Source organism: Condylura cristata, unplaced genomic scaffold, assembly GCF_000260355.1.
Source record: "Condylura cristata isolate star-nosed mole 26May11 unplaced genomic scaffold, ConCri1.0 scaffold00011, whole genome shotgun sequence".
Taxonomy (NCBI): Eukaryota; Metazoa; Chordata; class Mammalia; order Eulipotyphla; family Talpidae; genus Condylura; species Condylura cristata.
Genome location: NW_004567112.1, coordinates 15,962,921 through 15,986,466, shown reverse-complemented (window position 1 = coordinate 15,986,466; position 23,546 = coordinate 15,962,921). Strand labels below are relative to the sequence as shown.

General features: G+C 55.1%; 1 protein-coding gene across 2 annotated transcripts in view; it reads right to left on the bottom strand.

Moving 5' to 3' along the window:
• Window positions 1–23,546, bottom strand: part of SH3PXD2A (SH3 and PX domains 2A) — a 193,514-nt gene that overhangs the window by 33,256 nt on the left and 136,712 nt on the right. Inside the window, exons 7-8 of one of the 2 annotated variants that reach the window (XM_012723673.1) lie at window positions 18,073–18,117; window positions 11,900–12,031 (exon numbers count right to left, since the gene is read on the bottom strand). In XM_012723673.1, the coding sequence (XP_012579127.1) occupies window positions 11,900–12,031; window positions 18,073–18,117 (177 nt within the window). The remainder of the gene's footprint in view (window positions 1–11,899; window positions 12,032–18,072; window positions 18,118–23,546) is intronic. The other variant, XM_012723674.1, reaches the window with a different exon arrangement.

Genomic DNA, 23,546 nt, shown 5'->3' with positions numbered 1-23,546 from the left:
AGTCAGCACTGAGGACACTGTGACCCCACCGAAGTGGAGGCCCTTTAAGTCCAAGGAAAGGAGGCTGCATCTGGCAGTGAAGCCTAGGACACAGGGCTGGGGCTCAAGAAGCACAAGAATGGGGTTCGCCTAAAGGGGTGATAAAGCAGGACTTCTGGAAGCTCATTCTCTGTGCAAAATCCCGATGATGAGGTCAGTTCCTCCCTCTCCTCCTAGGGGCTGATGTGAAGACTAGGTTTCACCTCTCTTGGAATGCTCCCATCCACGCTGTGGGACTCACAGCCTCACCTGTCAGCACTCCGAGAGCTGCACTGTATGCCCAGCATGAAGGAGCTGATCTGGTGACTGTCTAGGAGTTGTTGGTGGAGGCAAGGGCAGGGGAATGAGAACCTGGTCCCAGGGCTGAGTTGGGGCTAGAAGGGGTGGTCAGGTCTGCTTCACTGTGCTGAGCCATTTTTATTATCTTCCCACATGACCCTCGCCCCCCACCCCACCCCCCAACTCCGGCCCCGCCACCTCCCTGCAGTGCTAGGTACATGACAAGCACAGAAAATGCCAGCTTAATTATGGACACTTGGTTGGTGGACAAGACAGAGGTGAGGCTGCCCTAGGCAGACAAGACAGACTGGGAAGTGGGTTTCTCCTGTTCACTCCCAGGAGGAATGGGGCAGCAAAGTGGCCAGGCAGGCCATGGTTGGGAGGGGCTCTGATGGGGGCAGTTGAGCCCCCCTGGCCTTGCTTGCATTCTGGCTTCTCTTAAAGGCCCTGAGCTATAACTTTCACAGATCTTGTTTAACTTGAGGATGGGGAGGAGGGGCCAGGAAAACGGCATTCTTCCCCATCAAAGCCAAGAGTCTAAAGTAATACTTCTGGTTGTAACTTACCCCGGCCTGTTTGTGATTACGGCCCCACGCTTGTTTTCTGGCAGGATGGCCTGGAAGCCCGCAGCACCCTGATGGCTGACGGGAGAGACACCCTCGCTCACATGGATAATCTTGTCCTCGGCTGACATGACCAAAAACATCCATCAGCCTCTGCTTTCAGCAGTTCTCCAGGGCAACTCCTCAAAACATTATTTAAAAAAGAGGGGAAAGTCACCCCCAACCCCTACCATGAAATTCCACAAAGCTAATCATATTCTTTCTGTTACTAGCACCATCTGGGAAAACAGAACCTTCCCCACTCACTGATGCAAACAAAGTGGGGGAGACACAGTTCTGGACCACCTTCCTCTTTTGTTACCTCCCGTCCCCCTTATTAGGGGCACTCACGCACTCACTCTCTTATGGCCATAGCACAGAAGTGATTTAGCAAAGCTAGAGACTATTTCTGACTATTTCTCAGTTGTTCTTTCTCCGGAAATTTAACGTGCACAGCACTTGGCCTCACAAAGCCCATTCCAAAGGTGTCCAGGAGCCCAGGAGTCCTGTGATCATCATTACAAACCCAGGGATGCTTGCAGCCAGTGACCCATTTGGCTGCTCGAGGGAGCTGGCTGAAAGCTTGCCAACATGGTCAAATTCCCCTCGCCTGCTCCCTCGAAGATGAAACCTGCTTTTTCTTAGAGCTCCAGGGGTTGGGGGCACTGGAATTGTGGACACAAAAGGCCTGCTTCTGGCTTGGTGAAAGCATAGCTTTCTCCTAGCCACTCCTGCTTTCTGTAGGTGAGGAAAGCTGCACTCAGAGAGAAAAAGTGACTTGCTGAAGCCACCTAGCTAGTGGCTGGCTGAGCCTGGAGCCTGCTAACGCACAGCCTGGCATTCTGAGCTCACATTGCTCCACTGAGATGACACCCTAGCATGGCCTCAAGTGACCATCCCTTGATTCAAATGCAAGAAGTGGGTGGCAGGAGCTGGTGGGAAGTCCCCCTGGGGATGGGGAGGTCAGTTGGCCAGGCTGGGGTCTGGGAGAAGCCTGTGGCCAGTGCTACAGCTGCCGGTGCACGGGCCGAGACTCCAAACTCTGCCGTGGGTTCAGATGGACTGCAGTGGCTCAAAATCCTGCCTCAGTCAAAAGATACTGAGCCTGCTGAGTGCAGAGAGGCCTGGGGCCCTGTGAGGGCGCCGGCTAGAAGTACAGAAAACAAACGAGAGAAGACAGAGTGTCCAGAAACACAGACGGGAGGCCCAGCCAACCTCAACAGCGACCTCACCACCTTCCTGGGGGTGGGGAGGGAGCAAGAAATGGGTCTGAGGAGACAGAGACCTGCATCTGGGGGGCAACACAGCCTGGGATAACAGCACCTCAGGGGAGTCAGCATTCGCAAGTGGGGGTGTCTGGAGCTGATCCTGCTCATCTGAATGCTCATGGTTAGGGGGGTCTGCAGGAAAGGTCTTGAGTCTCCAGTCTGCCTCTGTTCTCCAGGTTGTAGCTGTAGGACCAGGCTGAGGACCCAGGGTGAGGGGAGCGGAAGAACCTGCTGGCTCTCTCGCTTCACCTGGGGCACAGGTGAGGTCAGTCAAGGGCGAGGCGGGGTTCACCCACATCCAGCCCTGAACTTGTTATGTGACACTGGACAAGTGGCTTTATTTTTCCAGGCTTTTGTTCTTTCTCTGACAAAGGAGGGTTTTGGGCAGTGGTCAGAAACATCCCCCAGCGTGGTGAGGAAGGAGGACTGAGGGAACCCAGCTATGTACTGCTAGGTGGATACCTTCTTGCGGCAGCCCCCGCACCATGGCAGGTTCCCTGTGAAAGCCAGCAACTGGCTGGTCTGCACTTTCCCCCTCAGGTAAGAGTGCAGCCACCGCTAGCCAGGAGGATGGGAATGGCTGCACCCCAGGGGTGCTCTGTGTTTGTTGAGTGAATGACAACCTGTTTCCTATGGAAGCAGTGCTGGAGTGGGACTTCACATGGAGTCCCTAGGGGCTAAGACAGCTGAAAGATCAGGCAGGAGGGTGGATGGCAGCGCTCTTGGGTTGTATGGGGCTGGGGAAGTGTCATTTTATGTGGGCAGAGGGGAAAGCAGTGTGGCTGGGCCCTGACCAGCACTGCAAAGGCTTTGCCCTCACATGCTCAAGTCCTGCTCGCCAGGGCTTTGGAGGGCAGTCTTTGGGGAGACCACAGAGCCCCCAACCTACCCACTCTCCAGCGGTGCAGCCCCAGCCCAAGGGCTGGCTGAGCCCAGTCTGGGCTAAATCATCAACTCTCCTGCAGGAAGCTGAACTATGCACTTTTTGGGTCCCCTGACCCTCCCCTCGCCTTTCTCCTACCCCAGTGGTGGCTTTAGCAGAATTGATGGCTGCTCTCCTGCTTTGTGACCTGGAGAAGTCACACAGCATAGGACACTGGGTGCTGGCTTTCCCAATCAGTAGAACCCACATGAGGGGAAAGGCCAACATCGGATTTCCCAAACCTGGGTGAACAGCACCTGTTGGAAGCCCACAGCCCACCTCCCAGCTGTGCAACCTGGGCTTCAATTTCCCCTTGGAGAGACAAATGCCAACATCTGCCTTTCCTCTTAGTGAGTGGCTGCATTAACTGCATGCCATATTTTATATCATAAAATAGACTGGTCCAGAAAGAGGTCACCTTGAAAAAAGTCCAAAATCCCCCACTGGCACAGCAGACACCCCCAGCTGACTTGACCTCCCCAGGGCCCCCAGCAGGAGTCTAAGAGAACAGGTCTAGGAGGCCCCTTCAACACTCGGTGCCTGACCCAGAGGTCTGAGGGCAGCCGGTGGCAATGCCAGCAGGCCAGAGGGCTCTGCCACAGCACCAAACCACACACGCCTCGCTCAGTTTATGGCCAGCCCCTGGCAGACTCCAGCCGGGGTTGCCGTCTCTCACCTCCTGCAGAGCCCGGCTACTTCCCCACAATCCTGTCCAATAAAAGCTTTGGGGAGGTGACTGCACTTTAGCTTGAGACCCAGAGGTGCCTGTTGAAGAAGGGGCTTGGAGAGCTGGGACTGAGACAATGAAACAACCCCCAACAATTCTACAGAGCCTAGTTCAGCTGTACATGGAAATGAAGTTGGGGGTTATGTGAGCCAGAAGCTTCCCTCCACTTACCAGTCTCAACAGCTTAGCTCCCCACATGGGGAGCCCCAGGGCACACTGGCTCCTACCAGACTCTTCTGGGAGGCTGGGTTAACTGGGCGGCATTGGCCGTTCCCCCACAATGAGGCCTGGGGGACCAAGTCAGCACTGGGAAGCCAGAAGATGAGGTTATGGAACCAGAAAAGATGCTGATAGAGATGAGGGCAGTTACTTTGGTAAACCCCACAACCACCGGCGTGATTACTGAAAACCCAACGGCTGAGGGGTGGAATATCACTCGGTCATGGGTAATTTGAGCAAGAGCAGAGGGACAACTTCTCGATCTGACAAATGATACTCCCCAGAAAGAACCGCGATCCCAGGGTGGAATCTATTATGTCAGAGTGGAGCAATGTGCAGTGAGACCCGTCACTTGCCCTGGGGACAAAGGCTGCGTGTGTGTGCTGGGGGAAGGTGGAGGGTCTCCAGTCTTGCTGCTCCTGGCTACCTGGGCCCAGGTATGTCTGGGGAAGGGAGTCAGGTCTTCTGTCAGCTATGGTGCAAGATGCCCACAAGGTGTATGGGGACCATCCCATCTAGTATAGGCCTGGCACCTGCCAGCCTCTCCCACTTCTCTGCAATCACCTCACTCCCCTCCCCAACCAAACAGGCCTCCGTGCATCCTCCAAGTTCCATTGGCACCTCTTCAGCAAGGTCTTCCTTGGCTACACTCTACCCTTCTTTCGCTAGCACTGTGCCTATTTCCTGCATCACAGTTTCAAATTCTACAGTGACACCCCCCCTCCCTGGGTTGATTTGGTGACTGTCTCTCTGCTACATGTGAGTTCTTGGAGGGGTGGGACTATGTCAACCTCCATCACTCTGGGACCCCTCAATTAATACAGAGTCAGTGGCGACCTAGCATCTGACAATGGCCCTCACCAGGGCCTGGGCACCATGGGAAGCACCAGATCCTTTGCTGTTCAAACCCAGAAAAGCAGACTTTAGAGATGCTCATGAACAGACTTAGTGGAAAAGCATTTGTTCCCGCGGGTGGAAGGCATCCAGGCGCTCCCCTAAGGCTGAGGCTGGGGTGAGCAGCTGATTTGCATTTGGGTTTGCAAGGTCACTGCCAAAACACATCTTTTGCTTGGGAATGACCACTCAAGGGAAATGGCCTTGGGGGGTGGGTAGGACCTGACAGGGCCACAAAGCCATGCCAGCGACTGGCCTCTCCGCCTGCCCAACTCAAGCAGATGGAGACAAGAAGGGGGGCAGTGTCCATTGCTCACCAGCTACCTGGCAGCTGGTGTTGGGCAGCACTCAGTGTTGACAAGTCCTCGGGAGCCTCCCTGACAAGAGCCTGTGCAGACCTACAATATCTCGAGGACGGGGTGGCTTTCAGTCCCCGGCGCGCCTCCCCCACCATCTTCCTCCCTGCAGCCAGGGTCACTGGCCTTGAGTACACTCCTCGCCTGCTTCTGCTGCTCACCCATGCACCATGGCCCTTCCTCTTCATCCACTGCGACCCAATTCCCACCTTCTCCCGCAGCACACACTTCTGGGGCTACCCTGCACATGGCTTGCTGCTTCAGCCCCAACATGTCCAGCCCCTGCCTGGCTCTGCACTCACGTGGAACTGAAATTCTCTCTCTTCTCTGTCTACTTAACCCCCTTATTCTCCAAGGCCCAGCTCAATGTCTCCAACTCCTCCAGGAAGCCCTCCCTGACTATGCTCCCCAGGCCCTGAGGACTTCAGACTGTGTCATCAACAGAGAAACCCTGGGCTGGCAAGGGCTGCCCAGTTATGCATGGAACCCCTAATCCTATGAGGGTACTTTTCACCAGTGAAAACTTGACTCCCACCTCCACCTCCTCTTTCTGTTGGGCTTGGGCAAGGACAGCTGTCCATGCGAAGGTTCCAGGACAGGCACTCTGGTCCCCAGCATGGACTCCTGGCCTCACTGCCTTATAGTGAGCTGCCAGCTTGCCCCTTTCACCTCACAAACCATCAGGGCAGAAAGTATCCCAAAAGCACACTGAGTTCAACCCAGTGTGGGCTCCATGGCCAGTCTGGGGCAGAGCTAGTCCACTAGTGACTATTATGTGCTGAGCACTGACCGGGTGCCATGCATTGCTCTTATTTTAGCTTGAATTTTGTCTATACCAACCCCATGTTTGTGGAGACAATAATCCACATTTTATCGGTAAAGAAGCTGATGCTTTGAGGACCCAAGCAACCGTCCCAGACTCATCACTAGTAAATGCCTCATTGAAATTAAAACCAGGCTTAGTGAAGCTGGAAACCAAGTTTTGAATTGTGAGGCATTCTAATTCTGCAATCTCATTTTCAAAACCATCTCTAGTCCAGGTCAAGGGGCCCAAGATTGGATTAGATGTCTAGTTCTGCTCTGGATTTATGCTCTATGGGCCTTTCCCTTCCAGCCAACTTTGTGAAAGGGATCAGTTTTGTGGATGATAGAAACAGTCTTTGGCCACAATGACTTTTGGAATTGCCGGTTAGGTTGCTATAACAGGAATGTAAATGGACTGTATACAAGCTGAAAAGAGACCAAGGCTTGCTGATGGCTGGGACAGTAGTTCATGGGGACCAGTCACCATACCCAAAAGGTGCCTGGCTTACTGGAACTGAAGTCTTAAAAGGCGGTGGGAGAGTCAGGAGCATCAGTGCACTTACGTGCAACACAGAATGCAAGCGACCTGCCATTTTAGAGAACAATCTATTCTATCTTTGTCAGGACAACTCTTTTTCTGAATTAGTCTGACTTAGTAACCAAGTTCCTTGGTAAGCATACAATCTAAGCAAAAGATGTATAAGATATAGAAATTTATTGAAGACTGACTTAAGTTTATTTAAAGGAACGCTATCCTAGTCTCACAGTACAGTCCACCCCTGTATTCACTATGCTCATGTCGATTATTCTGAACTCCATAAAGGCAGGACCCATGGGTACATCTACAACGATTGGAAGGGCCTATGAAAAAGGAGGTATTCATGAATTGTGAAGTAAATGAGTGACTACATGAAAGACACAATGAGTAGTATATTTCTCCCTTGTCAAAAGTCCACTTGGTACACATCACTAGCTCCTTTAACTCACGAGGAGGCAGAAATCAAGAGATTCTGACTTATAATTACATAGGAGAACATGAAATCAGAAGTCTAGTAGACTAAGGGTAAGAAATAAAATGCTTGAAAATATAATAGCTAAGGTAAAGATAGTCCTTTTATGGTGACGTAGTGATTCTTTGCTCTCAGCACAACACACTACTGTGAAACAAGTAAAATGGTATGAACAGGGTCCTCCGTGGTGGCGCAACAGGTTAGGATGCAGCACTGCAATCACATCAGTGTGAGTTCGATCCCTTGCCCCGGAGGTGACCACATGGCGTGGCAGACCTCTCCTGACCCGCCCGCTGCTCCCCTCAGCAGTGTATTTTGTCGATCTGCCTGTTCTGCTCTCTACTCTGTCTCTGGTGAAGCCTCTCACTTCCCCTGACCTTAGGCTTGTACCCCACTTCTGTATGAATAAATAAATCTTTTTTGAAAAAATGGTATGAACATGTTTCTGGATACTTTACATCTCTATATCTTTTTTTTTTTTTTAAACCTGACCTCCTACAGCCACTGCTAAAATTGCTAAGTTGGCTAGGTAGCCATGTTTATACCCCATGACTTCTGGACATAGCTGATTGGCCCAGCGATAGACATCTGATCTATGGTCTGCCAATCTATTGGCTGGACAGGGACCAATCAGATTCAAACTTCCAATTTTGAACACAAATGAACAATGGCCAATCTCAGTTGTTGGTGGTTTTCTCTGGTAGGAAGACATGCAGTGCCAAACCAACAACAGGTGGATAGGCTGCCGTTATGGGTCAACAGGAAGAAGAGGGAAGCTGGTGTACAGTTAGGAGAACATCACAGCTGGGCTTTAAAAACACACAGGACTCTAGAGAGACGGAAATAAGAGTCTTTGACTTGTGCTGACTTTCTGATTCCCAGTCCCTGTGAGGCTGGGATATACCACCCACACTTGGGTTTGGTGAAATTTTCCTGCAGCCTTTCAATAATCTCTTGAGAAAGTCTGAGTAGATTTGTCTTCTTCTCATAACTGGGATTAAAGCATTGACTTTGGAGGGGACTGAAGATTTTCAAATTCCCCAAGGCTCGGTTTTCTTATCTGTACAATTTCTCACCTGGATGGACCAGGGGAACATAAAATTTCTGGCCATCACGATTCTCTAATCTTAGATTCTGTCCCTCAAAGGAAGTATAAGAACCCTCAGTGCATTACAGATGTGCCAGGAGAGGAGTAGACTCAGAGAAAGAAAGCTGAGGCAGGAACAAAAAATGAGCATCTGCTGACTCATCCCCCCAGTTCTTCTCCTAGCCTCCCGAGAAGAAGGAAACAGTCCTGCAAAGTTGGAGGCAGCTTATACCAACACCGAAATCAGAGCAATTGAGCCCTTATTACCACTCTGCCAGAAGTTAAACCTGTTAGAAGGTAAAGCCATTGTGGTCTTTGAGGCAGAATAATGTCCTACAAAAAACCATCCAGGGAAACTGTCAAGGACAAGACAGTAATGGCTGCTGCATGCCTTGCTGTTTGGCCAAGTGAACCATGCTGCAGCACCTTGCTGCTAGATTTGTCCCTGTTGATTGATGGACAGAGTCTTTCTGGCTCAGCCAGACCCACTGTGTATTCAGAAATGCTTTTCTTGTGTCTGCTCAAGAACCACTTTGGGTGTCTTTGATTTCTGTCCACCTACATTCCCTGGAATAGGCCTGTCCTCAGTGCCAGTGACCATTTCCTCAGATTTTCTCAACTTTGTCCCCACGTTCAAAGGAATAGTTAACAAAATGAATTCCCACTACACAAGCAGGAGGGACACTGAGCCAGCCTTACACAGCGACATCTCAGGGAGCCTCGTGATCGGCCCCAGGAGCCCGTATCTGTCTCCAGCCCACAGTATCACCAGCTGGGGATCGGTCCATTCGCCCCCTCCCCCTAAGTCATCTGCAGAGAGGAGCGATCGCAACTGTTGGAGTCTAAGGAAATGACCTAACCTCTCAGCCTGTTAGTGCAGCCACAAAAGTGCCTTCTACCACATGGGGTTGTTCCATGATTGCAGTAAAGTGATTCATGTGAAGTGTGTGGCCGACACCTGGTGTTTACTGTTTACTGGCTCTGAATTGCCTGTCAGACTTCTTTCTCCAGACCAATGGACCATGGAGCACTGGTACAGCCTCACCTTCCAAACTCTTAGTGGCGGTGTCCCAGCCGGGGGCTTTGATGAACAGGCAGAGCCAGAGGTGGCTGGGTCCCTCAATGGATACTGGAGGGACTTGCAGCCTAGCAAGAAGGAGTCACAGGCAGGGTCCTCATTCTAGGTGGGCAAGGCAAAGCCACAGGGGTGGGGATGGTGCGAACTGGGGCTGCTGCACCAACATGGCTGGTGGAAATGCCTCCACACACCCACAATGTCCCAAGGTCAAAGCCATCACAATCAGGTCTTTGTTTCAAGAGTTCAAAAGCCTCACTTAGTTTCTCTGGTTAAGCTTGTTGAACACTCCAGGTCTCCTGGATTTTGATGCAACAGACAGTGTGGGCTCGCACATTGAACACAGCACTCAAAGTCCGTGCTGCTGAGCAGAGGTCCCCATGGAGCGGAAAGAAAAAATTCCAGGAGACATGGAAGTCAGGGAAGCTCTAGCTACTTGACGCCCCTGAGGAGTTTCCCACCTGGAGAGGATTTAGGAGGTCATCTGCCCCAGCCCTCCTCCCAAGGAGCCAGATTATCACCATTTATAGAGGAGATAACTGAGGACCCAAGGGACTAGGGACTTGACACCACCCAGCCAGTATCTTGCTTCTGGAAAGGAAGAACAGCTTGCTCGGAGGGTCTGTGTATAAACTGGGCTGCTCTGGGGAGTCCCTGAGCTCAGTCACCTGAGCCACCTCAAAGAGCCACTGAGGATTCCTCAGGACAGGAGGCATCTTTACATCTTTGCCAAGCCTACCACAAAACTCCCACCTTGTCAAGGCTCTTCCTCCCACACTCCTAGGCAAGACCCCAAGTGTTCCTAGGGTGTGGGACGGGAGATGGGGAACCAGGGAGTCTCAGAGCACTCTGACTTCTTCCTTTAGTGTGGGGTCCCCTTTTCAGCCATCCTGGTGGGTGACTGGTACCCAGAGGCAAAGGGGCTCTCTCGTCCCTGGCTCTAGTGTTATGCACAGCTGTGTGAGGGACACAGGGATGTGAGGGGACCATAAGCTGGAATGCCATTTCTGAACAGTCCTGACCTAATGGGGAGCAATGGCCCCACATTAGCAAGCTCCAAAAGCTCCTCCAGTTCCATCATTGGAGATCTCTTCCCTGCGTTCCTGGGGTGCTGACCATGCCAGCTTCCCTGGGGGTGTGGAGGTGGTGTCAGCTGGTACCGCTGACAGAGGCTGCAGATGAAGGGGCAGTGGAGGACCAGTGTCGGCACCTGGCGGGAAGCGTCCTGTCCACGCCTTATTCTTGGGCTATGGCTCCTCCAGGAGGAGAGCACATCGGCAGTGACTGCAGGCCTGGGGGCAGGGCTCCCTCTGAGAGGCAGCAGGCTGCGAAGCACTCGGACTCAGGAGGGCCATGGTACCTCCTTGCTGGGGAAGGTGTTTCCTGAGCTTCTTGCAGCAGGAGTCTGAGCTTACTCTCTTAGTCTGAGCTTACTCTTGCAGCAGGAGTCTGAGCTTACTATAGGGGTTTCGGCAGCACCCCTATAGCTATCTCCTGCCATAGGCATAGATCGGGGTTCAGGAACATCACCCGCCATCTGCTTCTCCTCTCAGTCCCTGTGTGCCCCACTCACTCTAGGGCTGGCACAGACATCCTTTGGTTTGCTGCCTTTCAGGGCTCAGAATATCCGAAGGGAACAACAGAGGGGGGCGAAGAGAAGCAGGCACCTCCCCTCGGGGAGTGTCCTCTAAACTCAGCCCAGAGAGGTTCCAGTGCACAGGGGCCTTCCCCCTCCCACCCCACCCCCTTGTCCCTCACAGCAAACTGAAACTAAAACAAAACAGCCCAGCAGGCTCTGGGCAGACTGCTGGCTAGTGACTTGGGCCCCAACCCTGACCCAGGCCCTGCCGGGGGCTGAACAGGCGAACCACAGATCAACACTCTGGCGCTCTTCTCTCCACCTGCGGAGCGCCAGCTGTCAAGGGCGTGGAGCACTCAGTGAGAACCAGCAGGCCCTGGACAGCCCTCAGTGCAGGCCCGGACAAGACAAAGCCTTGGCTCCCAGTGATGGGGTGGCTGCTGAAGGGCCCACCCTGGGCCCAGGCCCGTCCTTTGTCCGGCTCCCGGCAGGACTGTCTCCCTGGACCTGGTGACTGTGGCTCAGCAGTGGGCAGCTAGCTCACCACCACAGGCTGTGCTGTCCCCCAGACAACCAGCCGGGGACCTGAGGGCCTGACAGGCACCGCAGCCTGTCTTCCCAGCCAGACAGCTGGGGTTCTCCAGCCCCAGCCCAGACCCTGGCTTCGAATATGGCCCCAAAGTGCGGAACTCTGCGGGGCACCCCTGGGCAGGAAGCCACCTTCCCCATGCGTCTCGGAGGACACAGGGACCCTGAGCAGGGACTGGACAGTTACACCCAAAGCCCCCACCCTGGCCTTTCATTAACACAAGTCAGTTAATTACCCCCAGCCAGGGAGACATTCTTCCACCACCAGGCAAACTGCTGGCCTGAAGCCCAAACCAACAGGGGAAAATTCAGCCTCCTCGGCCCTCTCCCCGCCAGATGGAAATAACGTAGAGCTGCAGAGGTGGGGGAGGAGGAAGGGAACAAAAACCAGCCTTCCGAAGAGCCGGGCCGAAGCCCAAGGGCCGGCGGCCAGTGGGCCGGAGCACTCACCGCTTTCGTTCTTCTCGATGACATCCACCACCTCCCCGGCCTGGAGGCTCAGCTCCGAGTTCTCCTGCTTCTTATAGTTGGACACCACCACGTACTGTTCCAGGATCATGGGCTCGGCGTTGGTGTCGGCACCTGGCGAGGGCAGAAAGCACGCGGTGAGCCAGCGGCCGGCCATGGCCCCGCGGCCGGGGCGCCCTCGGTCCATGGGCCTCGGGGGAGGCTGCTCCGTCGCCAGTGCTGCTCTGAGGGGCAGCCCGCGGCCAGGGCTCGCAGTTCGCTGGGCCCGAAGGACAGGCCATATAGCAAGGCCCCACACCGGCCCGCCGAACTGCGGGGTCCGGGGGACATGGGGAGCCAGGGGGTAGAGGAGGGGGCGGGGAGGAGAGAGGCAGAGATGGAGTCGGAGGCTAAGAAAAAGGAGCGGAAAAGCCTTCTGTGGTGAGTCAGTCACAGCCCGGCTTGAGGGAGTCTGAGGAGAGGCCTGGGGTAGACTTGGTCTCTCCCGACCCCCCAGCCACAGGGGCGTGAGGGGAGGGCCATGAGCCCGCCGGGGGGCGGCTCATGAGGACGGAGGCCAGAGCGGAGGAGAGAGAAGAAGGCAAGGCAAGGAGGGGGCTCCTGCCTCTCCTCCCAGCCCCTGTAAGCCCAGAGAAAGAAAGTCAGCAGTCCTCCCCTCGGGAGGGAGAGGGAGCGAGCGAGCAGGAGAGAACAACTCCAGAGCGGAGCCCAGGCGAGAAGTCAAGAGGGTTTGAGGCCGCCAATCACTGGGGTTTACTGCAACCCTTAAATAGAAACACATGAGACCCATCGAATGAGGAGCTGGGGGTGGAGGCAGGGGAGGGGGAGGAGGGCTGAGACTGTTTACTTGAAACCCAAGAAGAAAGTCCCAGCGCCAGGGCCAGGGAGCCCAGCTTGCCCACACCCCCATCAACTTTTCCTCAAGTTCAATCCTATGTTCCTGTCCCTCAGGCTCCCCAAGGCACTGCCACCAAGCCCAGGGGCCTGGCACTGCCCCCCCAGCCCCGGGCACACGTGCCCAGCCCACTCACAGAAGGGCACTGGTGTGGCCTGGCGGCTGCCTTCTGTAACACACAGACTCAGTCTCCCTCTGCCTTTAGGTGCCGCGGTTGTGAGCTGCATGCAGCCTCCAGCAACACTCTCAGTTTCCTGGCGCCTGAAGGGTCAAAAATTGGGGCTCAGCAGAGGGAGAGCAGCTGGGCAAGAGGTTCCCAGGAACAAGCAAGGTTTCTGACCTTAGTTGCTGGACCAGTGCAATATTCATTGAGTTGGGTGCCCAGCTAGAGCTCACTGGCTCTCGGGACTGGACATGCCGCCTACTTCTCTCTGCCGCACTACCCCAACCTCACTGTCATTGTTGGGCATAAAACACCCAAGATGTGCCCTGCGAGGAGTCGAAAGAAAACACAAGCCAGGGGCCTCCTACAGGAAGCCTTCCTAGACTACCCCCAGCCAGCCCAAAGGGAATTCCGGGCAAACTTCTTCAAGTGTACTTGCCAGCCTACACATCTGTAGTCTCCGAAAGGCTGGGGGCTTTGAGAAACGAGCTCGGCTACAAAAACAGCTGAGAAGGATCCAAGCTCCCCATGGCCCCGTCATGCTTTAGCTGGCAGCTGCATTCCTGAACACCTGAGTCTGACTCGCCACGTGCTGTGCCAGGCACTCACTGTCCCCTTCCATCCTTACAACACCCTTCTCACTTCCCCTTTCTCAATTCGGAGGCTCAGAGCAGGCAAGAAGCTTGCCCCAGCTCCATGGCTGCTATGGTGGGGACCAAATTTAGTATTTCAGGTTCCTCCCCATTTCTCTTCCCATTACAAAACGGCCTCTGATTCCCGTTTCCGGCATCCTGTTCTAGCACAACGGTCCTTAACCTGATCCCACGGAACGGCCTGGGAGACTTTCAGAGAATGCTGGTGCCTGGGCCCTGCTCCCAGAGCTCCAGGCTTAATTGGTCTGGGCTGTTTTCCACGCCCTCCCCTCTCCCTGCGCACACAGGCATAGCCAGGGCCGAGAGGCGCTGCTTCCACACTTGGAGACTCCATCCAACCTAGGCCAGGGGCAATGGGGCGCAAGAAGCACATTGCGAGGTGAGCCCCCCGCAGCTCCGACTCGGCCCTCAGGACACCCAGAAGGCCCCTGCCCCTGCTGAGGCCTGCCACATGGATGGGCTCATGCTCAGCCCCTCCAAAGCCAGGGCTGTATTTCAGGCAGAGCTGCCACCAACAGCTGGGCCTCAGGCCCAGCCCAGCTCTGCACTTCACTGACGCGGCCAGCTTCTGCGCCGGCCCCTGCCGGCCGGACAGAGTGGGCAGGGCGCTGACAGGGGCTGCCTCCTACTGTGCCCCTGGGAGGACGGCGTGCCTGCACAGCCAAGAGCACCCAGCACATGAGGGCAGCCGCTGCCCTGCGGCACACAAGGGCCCCACTCTCCAGTGAGTGGCAAAGGAGAACTCAGGATGCAAACACCAGAAAGCAGCTCCCAGCTGGCACAGAGCTTCCAAATCCTGAGGGAGCCCCGATGCCATCGCCAGCTCACAGGGTGCCTCCACTGGTACCCACTATGGGTGGGGAGGCAGCCACGGCCTTACTGGCTGCCTCCTGGGCCTCACAACAGCTGGGCACACAGCAGACTGAGGCACGGGAGGGAAAGCCACTTCTCTGAGGCCACCCGACACCCACACACTGCACCCGGCCTACAGAGTACGGGGCCCTGGTCTCCAAGGGTCCTGCCCGGGCACATCCCCAGACACAGGCGCTGCTTGACAAAGACAGGCGTGTCTTGCCTCCTCTGCTGATCACATGCCAGTGCCCAGGTGACCTGCGCTCCGTCCCGTGTCGACTGGACGGGCGAAATGCTAACCAGGCACACACACGGTGGTTGCGAGGTCTGTTTGGAGCTTTTGTGGATAAGCCAGGCAGTGCCTTCCCTCTGAAGTCTGGGAAAACCAGACAACTGAATCTGGAAGGGAGAGGGGGATGCGAGTCAGAGGCAAGCAGGAGCAAGGAGCCATGGGTTTGTGGCCAGAAGCTGCAACATGGGACAAGCAAGGTGCTGGGGAGTGAAGAGACAACAACTTATTTTGATCCAAGCCAAAGACATCGGAGGCAATATTTCAAAGAGGGGAAAAGCCACATACCCTCGCCCCCACGCCTGCCCCTTGGAAAATTGGCCAGAGCTTTCGAGACTCTGGGACAGGAAAAAGTTAAAAAAAAAAAGACCCAACCCAAGAAACAGACTCCAGGCATTCCTGAGCGCAGAAGACAGGCGGCAGCACAGCTCTCGAAGGCTGTGGGGTGCACAGATGGACACAAGTCCTCCGTCCTGCGGGCTGCGCCCTGCCCCTCCCCAGTACACGCAGGCTCGAGGCACCTCACTCTCACTGGCATCTGCTCTTAGGTGTTTCCTGCCCAGTGCTGCCCGGGCAGGCGTGAGCTGGGAGCAGGTATCCAGATGAGAAACCACTCGGCGGGCGGGCGGGTGTTGGGTGATGTCATCCTGCAGAGGCTGCCTGGATCCCCTCCCAGTCAGAGCCTGGAAAATTGGGGGCTGGAGGAGTCCGCTGGGGGGGGGGCAGACAGGGAGTGGCAGGAGCCTCGGGTCTTCAGATGGGGAGGGTTTGGCAGCGGCAGGGGAACGGGTGGATCTCGAGAGGAGGGCCCTCCCGCGTTGGAAGGGAGTTCGTGAACACCCCTTCAGCGACGGCACCCCCGTGCCTGGCTCAGACCCCCTGGTCCTGCCCGTGTCCTGGTAGCCTCTTGGAGCCCAGCCCCCTCTGCACATCAGCCACCTGGATGGCCTCTGGCTCCTGCCTGGTCCTGGCTGCCAACTCAAACTTCTAAATGAGGCTTCTGCCAAGTGAGTCCCCGCTCTACCACCTTGGGGGGGGGGGTGTCCTCATCACCTGCAGAATAAAAGCTAAATTCAAGCTCAGTCTTTCCTGCCAGTCAGAGCTCCCCACAGTCCCTGACACACAACCCCCATTCCAGCCAGCATTCATGATGCAACACAGACCTGTCATGTCACGGGGGCCCCTGCGGGCCTCGCCTCTAAGCCTCTGCTCAGCTGTTTCCTCGCCTGCCTCAACCTACCCAACCTTCCCCTCACCTTCCGCAGTCTCCAGCCACAGCACTTGCTCTGTCTGCTGCTGGCTCTGGTGGCACTGCTCCCCGTGGGCAGTTCACACAGGAGTACCACTAATGAGAGCAGCCAAGCAGGGCTGGAGCCACAGGACACGGCGCGGTGGACAAGCCTGCCTGAGACTCATGTGTGAGAACATGCAGCCTGAGCCTGAGGGCGGGGCCCAGCGCCTGCGTTCCTCACACTAGCTCTGTGACCTGAGGAGGACACTTAGCCTCTCTGAGCTTCAGCTCCCTCATCTGAACAGGGCCAATAATTGTCAGCTGCATGGGGTTGTTCATGCTTGGAATGAGGTGACAGGGTTCATACCTGTGTAAACTGCTTTATGCAACACACCGGAAATGGGAGATTGGGGAGAAGTAGGAGAAGTTAGGCTCCTCTGTAACCTCAGAGCCACCAGGCAGCCCAGAGGAAGGGCTGCAGGCACCAGAGGTGCAGCTCTGTCCCGGCACAGGTCTCTCTCAGACCCCAACCCCCGACAGACAGCCCCTCGGGTGCATGCTGGGGAGATGCCTGACCAGGCAGCCCAAGGACCCCAATCTACAAGCATCTCGAGCATCAGTCCTATCTCCTTGAACCCTCCGACATTCCACATGGGGAAACCAAGACCCAGAGAGAAGCCATGGCTTGCCCAAACTCTGGTCCTGGATTCTGAATCTGGCTGCTTGTCCCTAGCCAAACTGATTCCCACCAACCACTCACTGCAGACAGCTGAGTTCATCCTGAGACCTCACGTCTTCTGGGGACCCTGCCCTGGGCTCCCCAGTTCTCCATGACCCCCACCCATCACATCTTCTGGGGACCCTGTCCTGGGCTCCCCTGTTCTCCGTGACCCCCACCCCTCAACCCTGACGTCTCCTCCTAGTCACTCCAACCGGTCCCTCCTCCTGGCCAGCCCAGCCCGCCCGCCTCTCCATGGGCCCCTGGGAAGCCAGGCTATAGGTCTGGTGAATAAGACGTATTGTTGTGGGCCAAGAGGGCGCTGGCTCCCTGGCTCATGGAGAGGGGAAAAAGGAACAGGAGTCCAGAGATCAGCTCAGGCCCAGGCGCTCAGCACAGGCAAGACCGGAGGCCAACAGCAAGGGGCTGAGTCCAGCTCCAGGGCCCTCATGCCTGCTTTCTCCTCCAGTCCTCCAGCCCACAGCTCTGCCTCTGGGGCTGACCACAAGCCCCCACCCCTGACTCTTGCCTTCTTGCCTAACTTCCAAGCCTAGCTGGCCGCTCTCAGATTTAGGCTGAGAAGGAGGTCGCAGAAATGAAAGGGCTGCTCCCTACCACCATCTCCCTCTAGCAGCAGAAACCCTGCTGTGCAGGCTTTTCTGCCATTGTCCAGAAAGACAAAGGCCAAGGGCAGGCCATAATACCTGGCTCTGTCCAGACACAGGCGGTGTTGCTGAGGGCCCTCTGAGGCCAGCAGCATGGAAAGCCTCCTGAGGCCAGAGGCGGCTTCCAGCTCTGGACCTTGGGGGCTACCGCCGGCGACAGAGTCACAGGACTCCCCATCCTCTGCCTCAGCCCCCCAGGAAGCCTCGCTGGAGACCAGCTTCCTATGTCAGGGACTTTAGCTCTCAATCTCAGCCCAGCTGCCAGAGCAGGATTAATAAGCCCTGGCTGGCTTGTCCCATAGGATGGCCATTTGAGTTAAGGTCATGGTCACCCCAGCATCACCTGAGTACTTATGTCTGCCAGGCTCCCCGGGGTGGCACTGCAGCCACCGGAGGGTGGAGGGCGGCTCTGACATCCTCTCAGGGTGGCACAGCAGGGCACGGCAGAGCTGGGCCAAGAGCGCACTTGCTCACACTCTGCTCGGTGGTCCTCACCCACCACGGAGCTCCAAGCTTGGATCTGAGACCACCACAGGGCCAAGCAGGAAGGCAGAGGGCAGAGCCAGCTGAAGGGCAAGAGAGGGCTGCCACACACCACAGGGAAGCATGGGGAAAGCGGCCGTGGGCACCAGCCCCCACGCATGCCTGGGACACACACACATGTTCGCACACGCACGCTGTGGCAGTACCTGTTACGTCCTTCTTGGGAGACTCAGCCCAGCTGGACAGCCACACTTCCCAGTCCCCGAGAGCAAGCAGCAGCAGGAGAGAAGAATCAGAAGAGGAGAGAAAAACGTTAGGCAGGCAGGAGGTCCCACCCGCAAGTGGCCACAGGCACTGAGTCTGGCAGGCGGAAGGCGGGGGAGGGGAGGGGAGGGGAGTGATTTCCTGGCCCTGGGCGTGGGCCGAGTGATTACAGAGGCACTGAGCCACAGCCCGCTGGACAGGGATAATGAGGTGTCTGCTGAAACGCAGGAATCCTCCAGAGCACAGAGGATCCTGCACCATCCCCGCCTGGAATGTGGCCCGTGGGTTATCGCTGCCCTGCAGAAGGCAGCCTGCCCTGATCTCTGGCCGCGTGGGTGGCTGGCCCCTGTAGGGCCTGGTGGCTCCAAGGATTCTTAGAGCCCAGGGGGCCCAGTGGCCTGGATCTGGAACTCAGACATCAATTGGGGAGCCCCAGGCAGGTGGCCAGCCTTGGGGCACCACATGGGCTGGGCGTCATGGTCTTGCACAGCCCCCGCCCTGCCCAGTTGGCTGAGGAAGACTGGTCCTGGCAGATGAAAGAAGCCTCATTTTAGAGTCTCACTCCCAACTGCAGTGGGCCTCCCGGGGCCAGAGGTGACCAGGGCTCTCTATTCCAGGCTCAAACAGTTGTGTCTGATCTGGGCCTCAGTTTCCTCATCTGTGAAATATGGTGAAAAGTTCCTTTCCTGCTGAGGAGAAGGAGCGAAGTCCAAGTATTGAGAATAACATGATCATGAGATGTGACAGAGTGACATAATGAGGCAGAAAGCTCTTAGCCAATGGCACGGACATTTCTGGACCATCAGAAGGTCTACATACAGAAGGCATTAGTGGTCTACCCGTAATATGAAGTGGCCCATTCTCTCCCCAGGACAATGCCTGGAGGTGGCTGGGCCTCTCGAGCCTGGCCCCTCTTACAGGGAAGGAATCTGAGTTCAGAGAGGGGAAGTAAGTAGCCTAAGTGCCCAAAAGCATAAAGCAGAGGTGCAAATGGAGCCAGATCTCAGAACACTCAGCTGGTGCTTTTTCTGCCAGATGTTCAGTGTCTCCAAAGCCACACAGTGGTGGCTGCAGTGGTCTGAGGGAGAAGGACACACTGGGATGCAAGCCTGAGGCAAATCTTTGCGAGAGCTTTTTGACCCAAAAGCAGACAGTAACAATAACCCACAACACATGGCAATAATACTCAACAATGTCTAAAGCGCATTTACTATATGCTAGGCATTGTGAGAGTTACATATAGTAACTCACTTGTTTTTCACATTAAACCTTAATGAAAAATTACTCCCACTATTTTTCAGATGAGGAAAATGAACCAGAGAGGTTAAGTAACTTGACTAGGGTCACACAGCACGTGCAGTATCCATGTCTTGTGAGGACACAGAGATCAGAGTGATCAGAGCTCCCTACCACACACGACTTAAAGCACCTAGCTTTCCTTCACTCAGCAAGTCACCTTCTAAATGCAGGCTGGCTCCCTATGCAGAACTGGGAGCCTGGCCCCTCCAGCTCTCACTGGAAACCAACAGAGAGGGGTTCTGGTGGACAGATTTGGCTAGGCCCCTGAAGCCTGACGGTCTGGATTTAAATCCAGGCTTTGTCCCTTTAAGGAGACCATTTAACCTTTCTGGATCTATTGGTTCATTTGCAATTAGCCGCCACTGGCAACATCTCCCATGAGCTTGCTGAGTGTGAGCCCAGTTTCCTGGGTTAACCAGCGTTGCAAGGAGAGTGAGATGGCGCTTGATGCTGGATGCCCTAGGAAACAGAGAAGCACCCCGTGACACCCTTAGACACCTAGCCAGCTAGAGTTGGGGGCAGAGGGGCTCTGGGAGACTGCATCGTGAGACAACCAGGTCTGTGGCCAGACCCTCCAAGCAGGCTTAGCAGTCAGAGGCCTCCTTGAGCAGAAGCTGTGCTGGCCCAGCTCTCTGGCAGAGCTGAGACGAAGCCGACGCACCCAGGACTACCAAGGCTCTCAGGGACACGGCAAGTGGGTGTCCGCTGGGAAGGCTGGGCATCATCTCCTGCTTCTGCATCTTGCTGGGGTTCAAGCTTCCTATTGCTGTACCCCAGATGCAGCCAAGTGGGTTGCTGCTCAGCAAAGCCCTTCGCACCCCCAGGCAGCTATAGCGCCAGGCCCTCCTCAGCCCCATCGGGTCCCACCTGACCCTGTGGGTCCCAGTTTTGAGGTACCCACTTCTCTCTGCATCTCTGCTGCCTTTGTTACTCTCTAGACCTTCTTTTTTGGTTTCTTCCTGGTGTCTTTAAGGAGGATATCTTTTAGGAAATGCTAACTTCTTTCAGTGAGGTTAGGGAAATTGTTTTGTTTGTGCCTGGAAACCCAGGAAGAACTATTCTGCTGGAAGAGAAGTCCTCAGACTTTTCTGTGAAAGGCCACAGAATCAGTGCTTTGGGCTTTGTGGGCCCATACTAGGCTGGGTTTGGGCTGTGGCAGTGATTTTCCAACCCATCTCTGATGAGGGCCGTCAGAGAGGGTGAGCTGTTGTCTTCATCAAAGGGGGAGAGGCTTCCAAGCCCTCAGAGACAGAAGTGGGGACCCTCAGCCCACCTAAACACTCACAAGGTCTTTGCTGCTTGGATGATATTTTCAAAAATGATCTTGAAGGATCTGTTTGGCCCTTGGGGTAAGGACATCTGGGCAGGTGGGGGAACAGACAAAGACTCCTTGGGTCTAGAAACTGAGCCCTCACACCCCAAGCTTTTGCCTGTCCTCTTCACCCCCTCCCCCAAATAAGAAGACCTTCCTTTCTTTCACCAAAGGAAAATGGGAAAAGGACCAGAACTGAGCCTGCTTTAAAAAAAAAAAAAAAAAAAAAAGACTTTTAAAATCATGATTTATTTCCCAGTCACATGGACCCACAGAATTAATTAAGCCAGCCCTGCTGCTCCCACCCCAACTTCCCCGCTTTGCAGTGCCTTTCCTGCAGTCTACCCTCTCGAGTCCTTTCCCAGAGTGGGACGGCCCCCCACCCCCCGCCCCTTACAATGAACAGAGGACATCCTCTGGCTCACAAATCCTGCCCTCTGGCCAGCAGAAGATGAGGCTGATGGCTCAGGGCTGGAAAAATGGAGAGATGGAGAAATGGGGTGAAGGAGCACGAGGCGGGTTAGCCAAATGAGCAGCTGTGACTGACACAAACCAACCGCTTCCTGCCCTCCCCACTGCCTCTGCCTCCCGCTCCTCTTGGATAGAGCCAAGAGCCTCAGAGAACAGACGCGTGGGACCTGGTGGAGAGCGAGGGGACCAGACTGGGAATCTGTACAATAGGTTTTTTTGAGAATTAGCTGTGTGATCTCAGGCAAGTGACTTGACTTCTCTGGTCTCAATGCTCCCACCTGTAAAATCAAGCTTTTGGGCTGCAGTGTGTCCAAAGCACACCTCTTGGGTGTCCTAGACTCTTCCAGGGGATACTTGCTAGTCTCCATAACACAAGGGTGCCACAGCTGAGGTTAAGCTTTACAGAGAACCTGGCCACTTTTCCAGAGAAAATGGCTTGCGCCCAACATGTGGAGCTCAAGTGAAAGAAGCAGAGGGAGGTGCACAGGGCAGAGAACTGGAGAAAAACCAGACAAAATCCTGGTTCTTGTGCTTATTCTGCTCATAGCTTGCTGGCTCTTGGGTACTTTAAGCAAGTCTCTGAGCCTCTTCCTTCTCTAAAATGGGGAGAAAAATGCCCCCCACCTCTGAGTTCTTTGCAGGTTTGTTTCAAGACTAAAATGACACCCTAATGTCCGTGAAAGGCTCTTAAGGGGTAAGGATGGGGCTTCTGGGGCACAGAAGGGGCCTCCCTGCACAGCCATCCCCCCGGCTTCTGAGAAGTGGGCATCCAGGCCCAGACAGAACCATGGGCCTGCGGGTCCTTGCCTGAGACACTCAGACATGAACCTGATTCTTGGTAGCTGCCAGCGATTATGAAGAGTCAAAGATCAACCCTCCGGCCTCACTAAACTTTAGCATGCTCCTCCTGCTTGCCCAAATGCTACATAAAAATACGGGTAGACCTCAGAGAGAAGAGATTCTTACAGTGTGTGATAAGGTCTTTGTAACCCTAAGTCACTTAACCTGAGCCAGGGCAGTGAGAACGGGGTTCAGTTTACCCACATCGAGTTTCACAACATGTTTCCAGGAATCTTTCCGTGGTGTTAAGCAAGTCCCACCCATCCAAGGGAATAAATCCAGAGTGGGCCGAGAGCCCAGGTGGGAGAGACAGAGACAGGAGGGAGCCAGCCAAAAGCACAAACTGCACCGAGAGTGAACGCAAACCCAGAACTTGCAGGCACCGGGGAGGGTCACCCGCCTTATCAGTCGACACAGCCTGGACCCTGCTCTCCAGAGAGGGGAGGAGAAGCAGGCCCAGGCCAGGGGCCCTGAGTGGAATGAATAACCCCCATCTCCATGGCTCCCGCTCTTCAGTATCTCAGTGTACTAAGTTCAGACATCTCCCTCTTTGGGGATTTTATTGTTCTTACCTCACTGCTGCCTTGAACTGGTTTCTTCCTATCTGCTGTTTTCTAGCCCTTCCTCCCCTTTTATACAACTAAACCTTGCCAGAGATTTCAGGTTTCCATGCTTCTTTTCCTTTTTGAATAGGCCACCAGGAAACTCAGCCACTGTGTTTAGGTTATAAAGTTATTAGGGCCTGACACCTGCTGGCTCTACTATTTAACAGCAGGAGGAAGAACCTTTCTGGGAGCAGGGTGGGCTCCTTGCTGCATCTCCGTACTGACACGGGCACATAGTAGCTCAAACCTTTACCACAGCTCCAAGGACAACGGTCCTTGACAGGGATCTAGCATCTTTCACAAGCAAGTAGTCAGGCTTACAAGGTACTCACTCCATGGGGCCTGAAACAGTGCCTCCTGCTCAGAGTCCCAGACTGGAAGTGACACAAGGCCCCCGCTGGTGGCGCAAGGGGTTAAGATGCAGCACTGCAAGCGACCCACTGCTGCTTCAGCAAGAGTTCGATCCCCGGCCCCGGAGGTGACCCCGATGGTGTGGCAGACCTCTCCTGACCCGCCCACTGCTCCCCTCAGCAGTGTACTTGGTCAGTCGGCCTGTTCTGCTCCCCACTCTGTCCCGGGTGAATCCTCTCGCTGACCCTGCACCTCTGGCCTGTACCCCAGTTCTGTATGCATAAGTAAATCTTAAAAAAAAAAAAGAAAGAAAAAAGAAAGTGACATGAGTGCCCTCCAGGAAAGCACGACACAGATGAAGATGGCCAAGAGAAGAAAACAAACAAGGACATACCCGGACGGCCCGTCGAAAGTCACATGGGGGGAGCGTGACGCCGGCAACTGTTTGCAGCTGCTCACACAGGCAGTGCTCTGAAGCAGCTCCAGGCCGAGCAGCAGCCACCAGCTCATCATAAACCCTTCTGACACTGAAGAAACT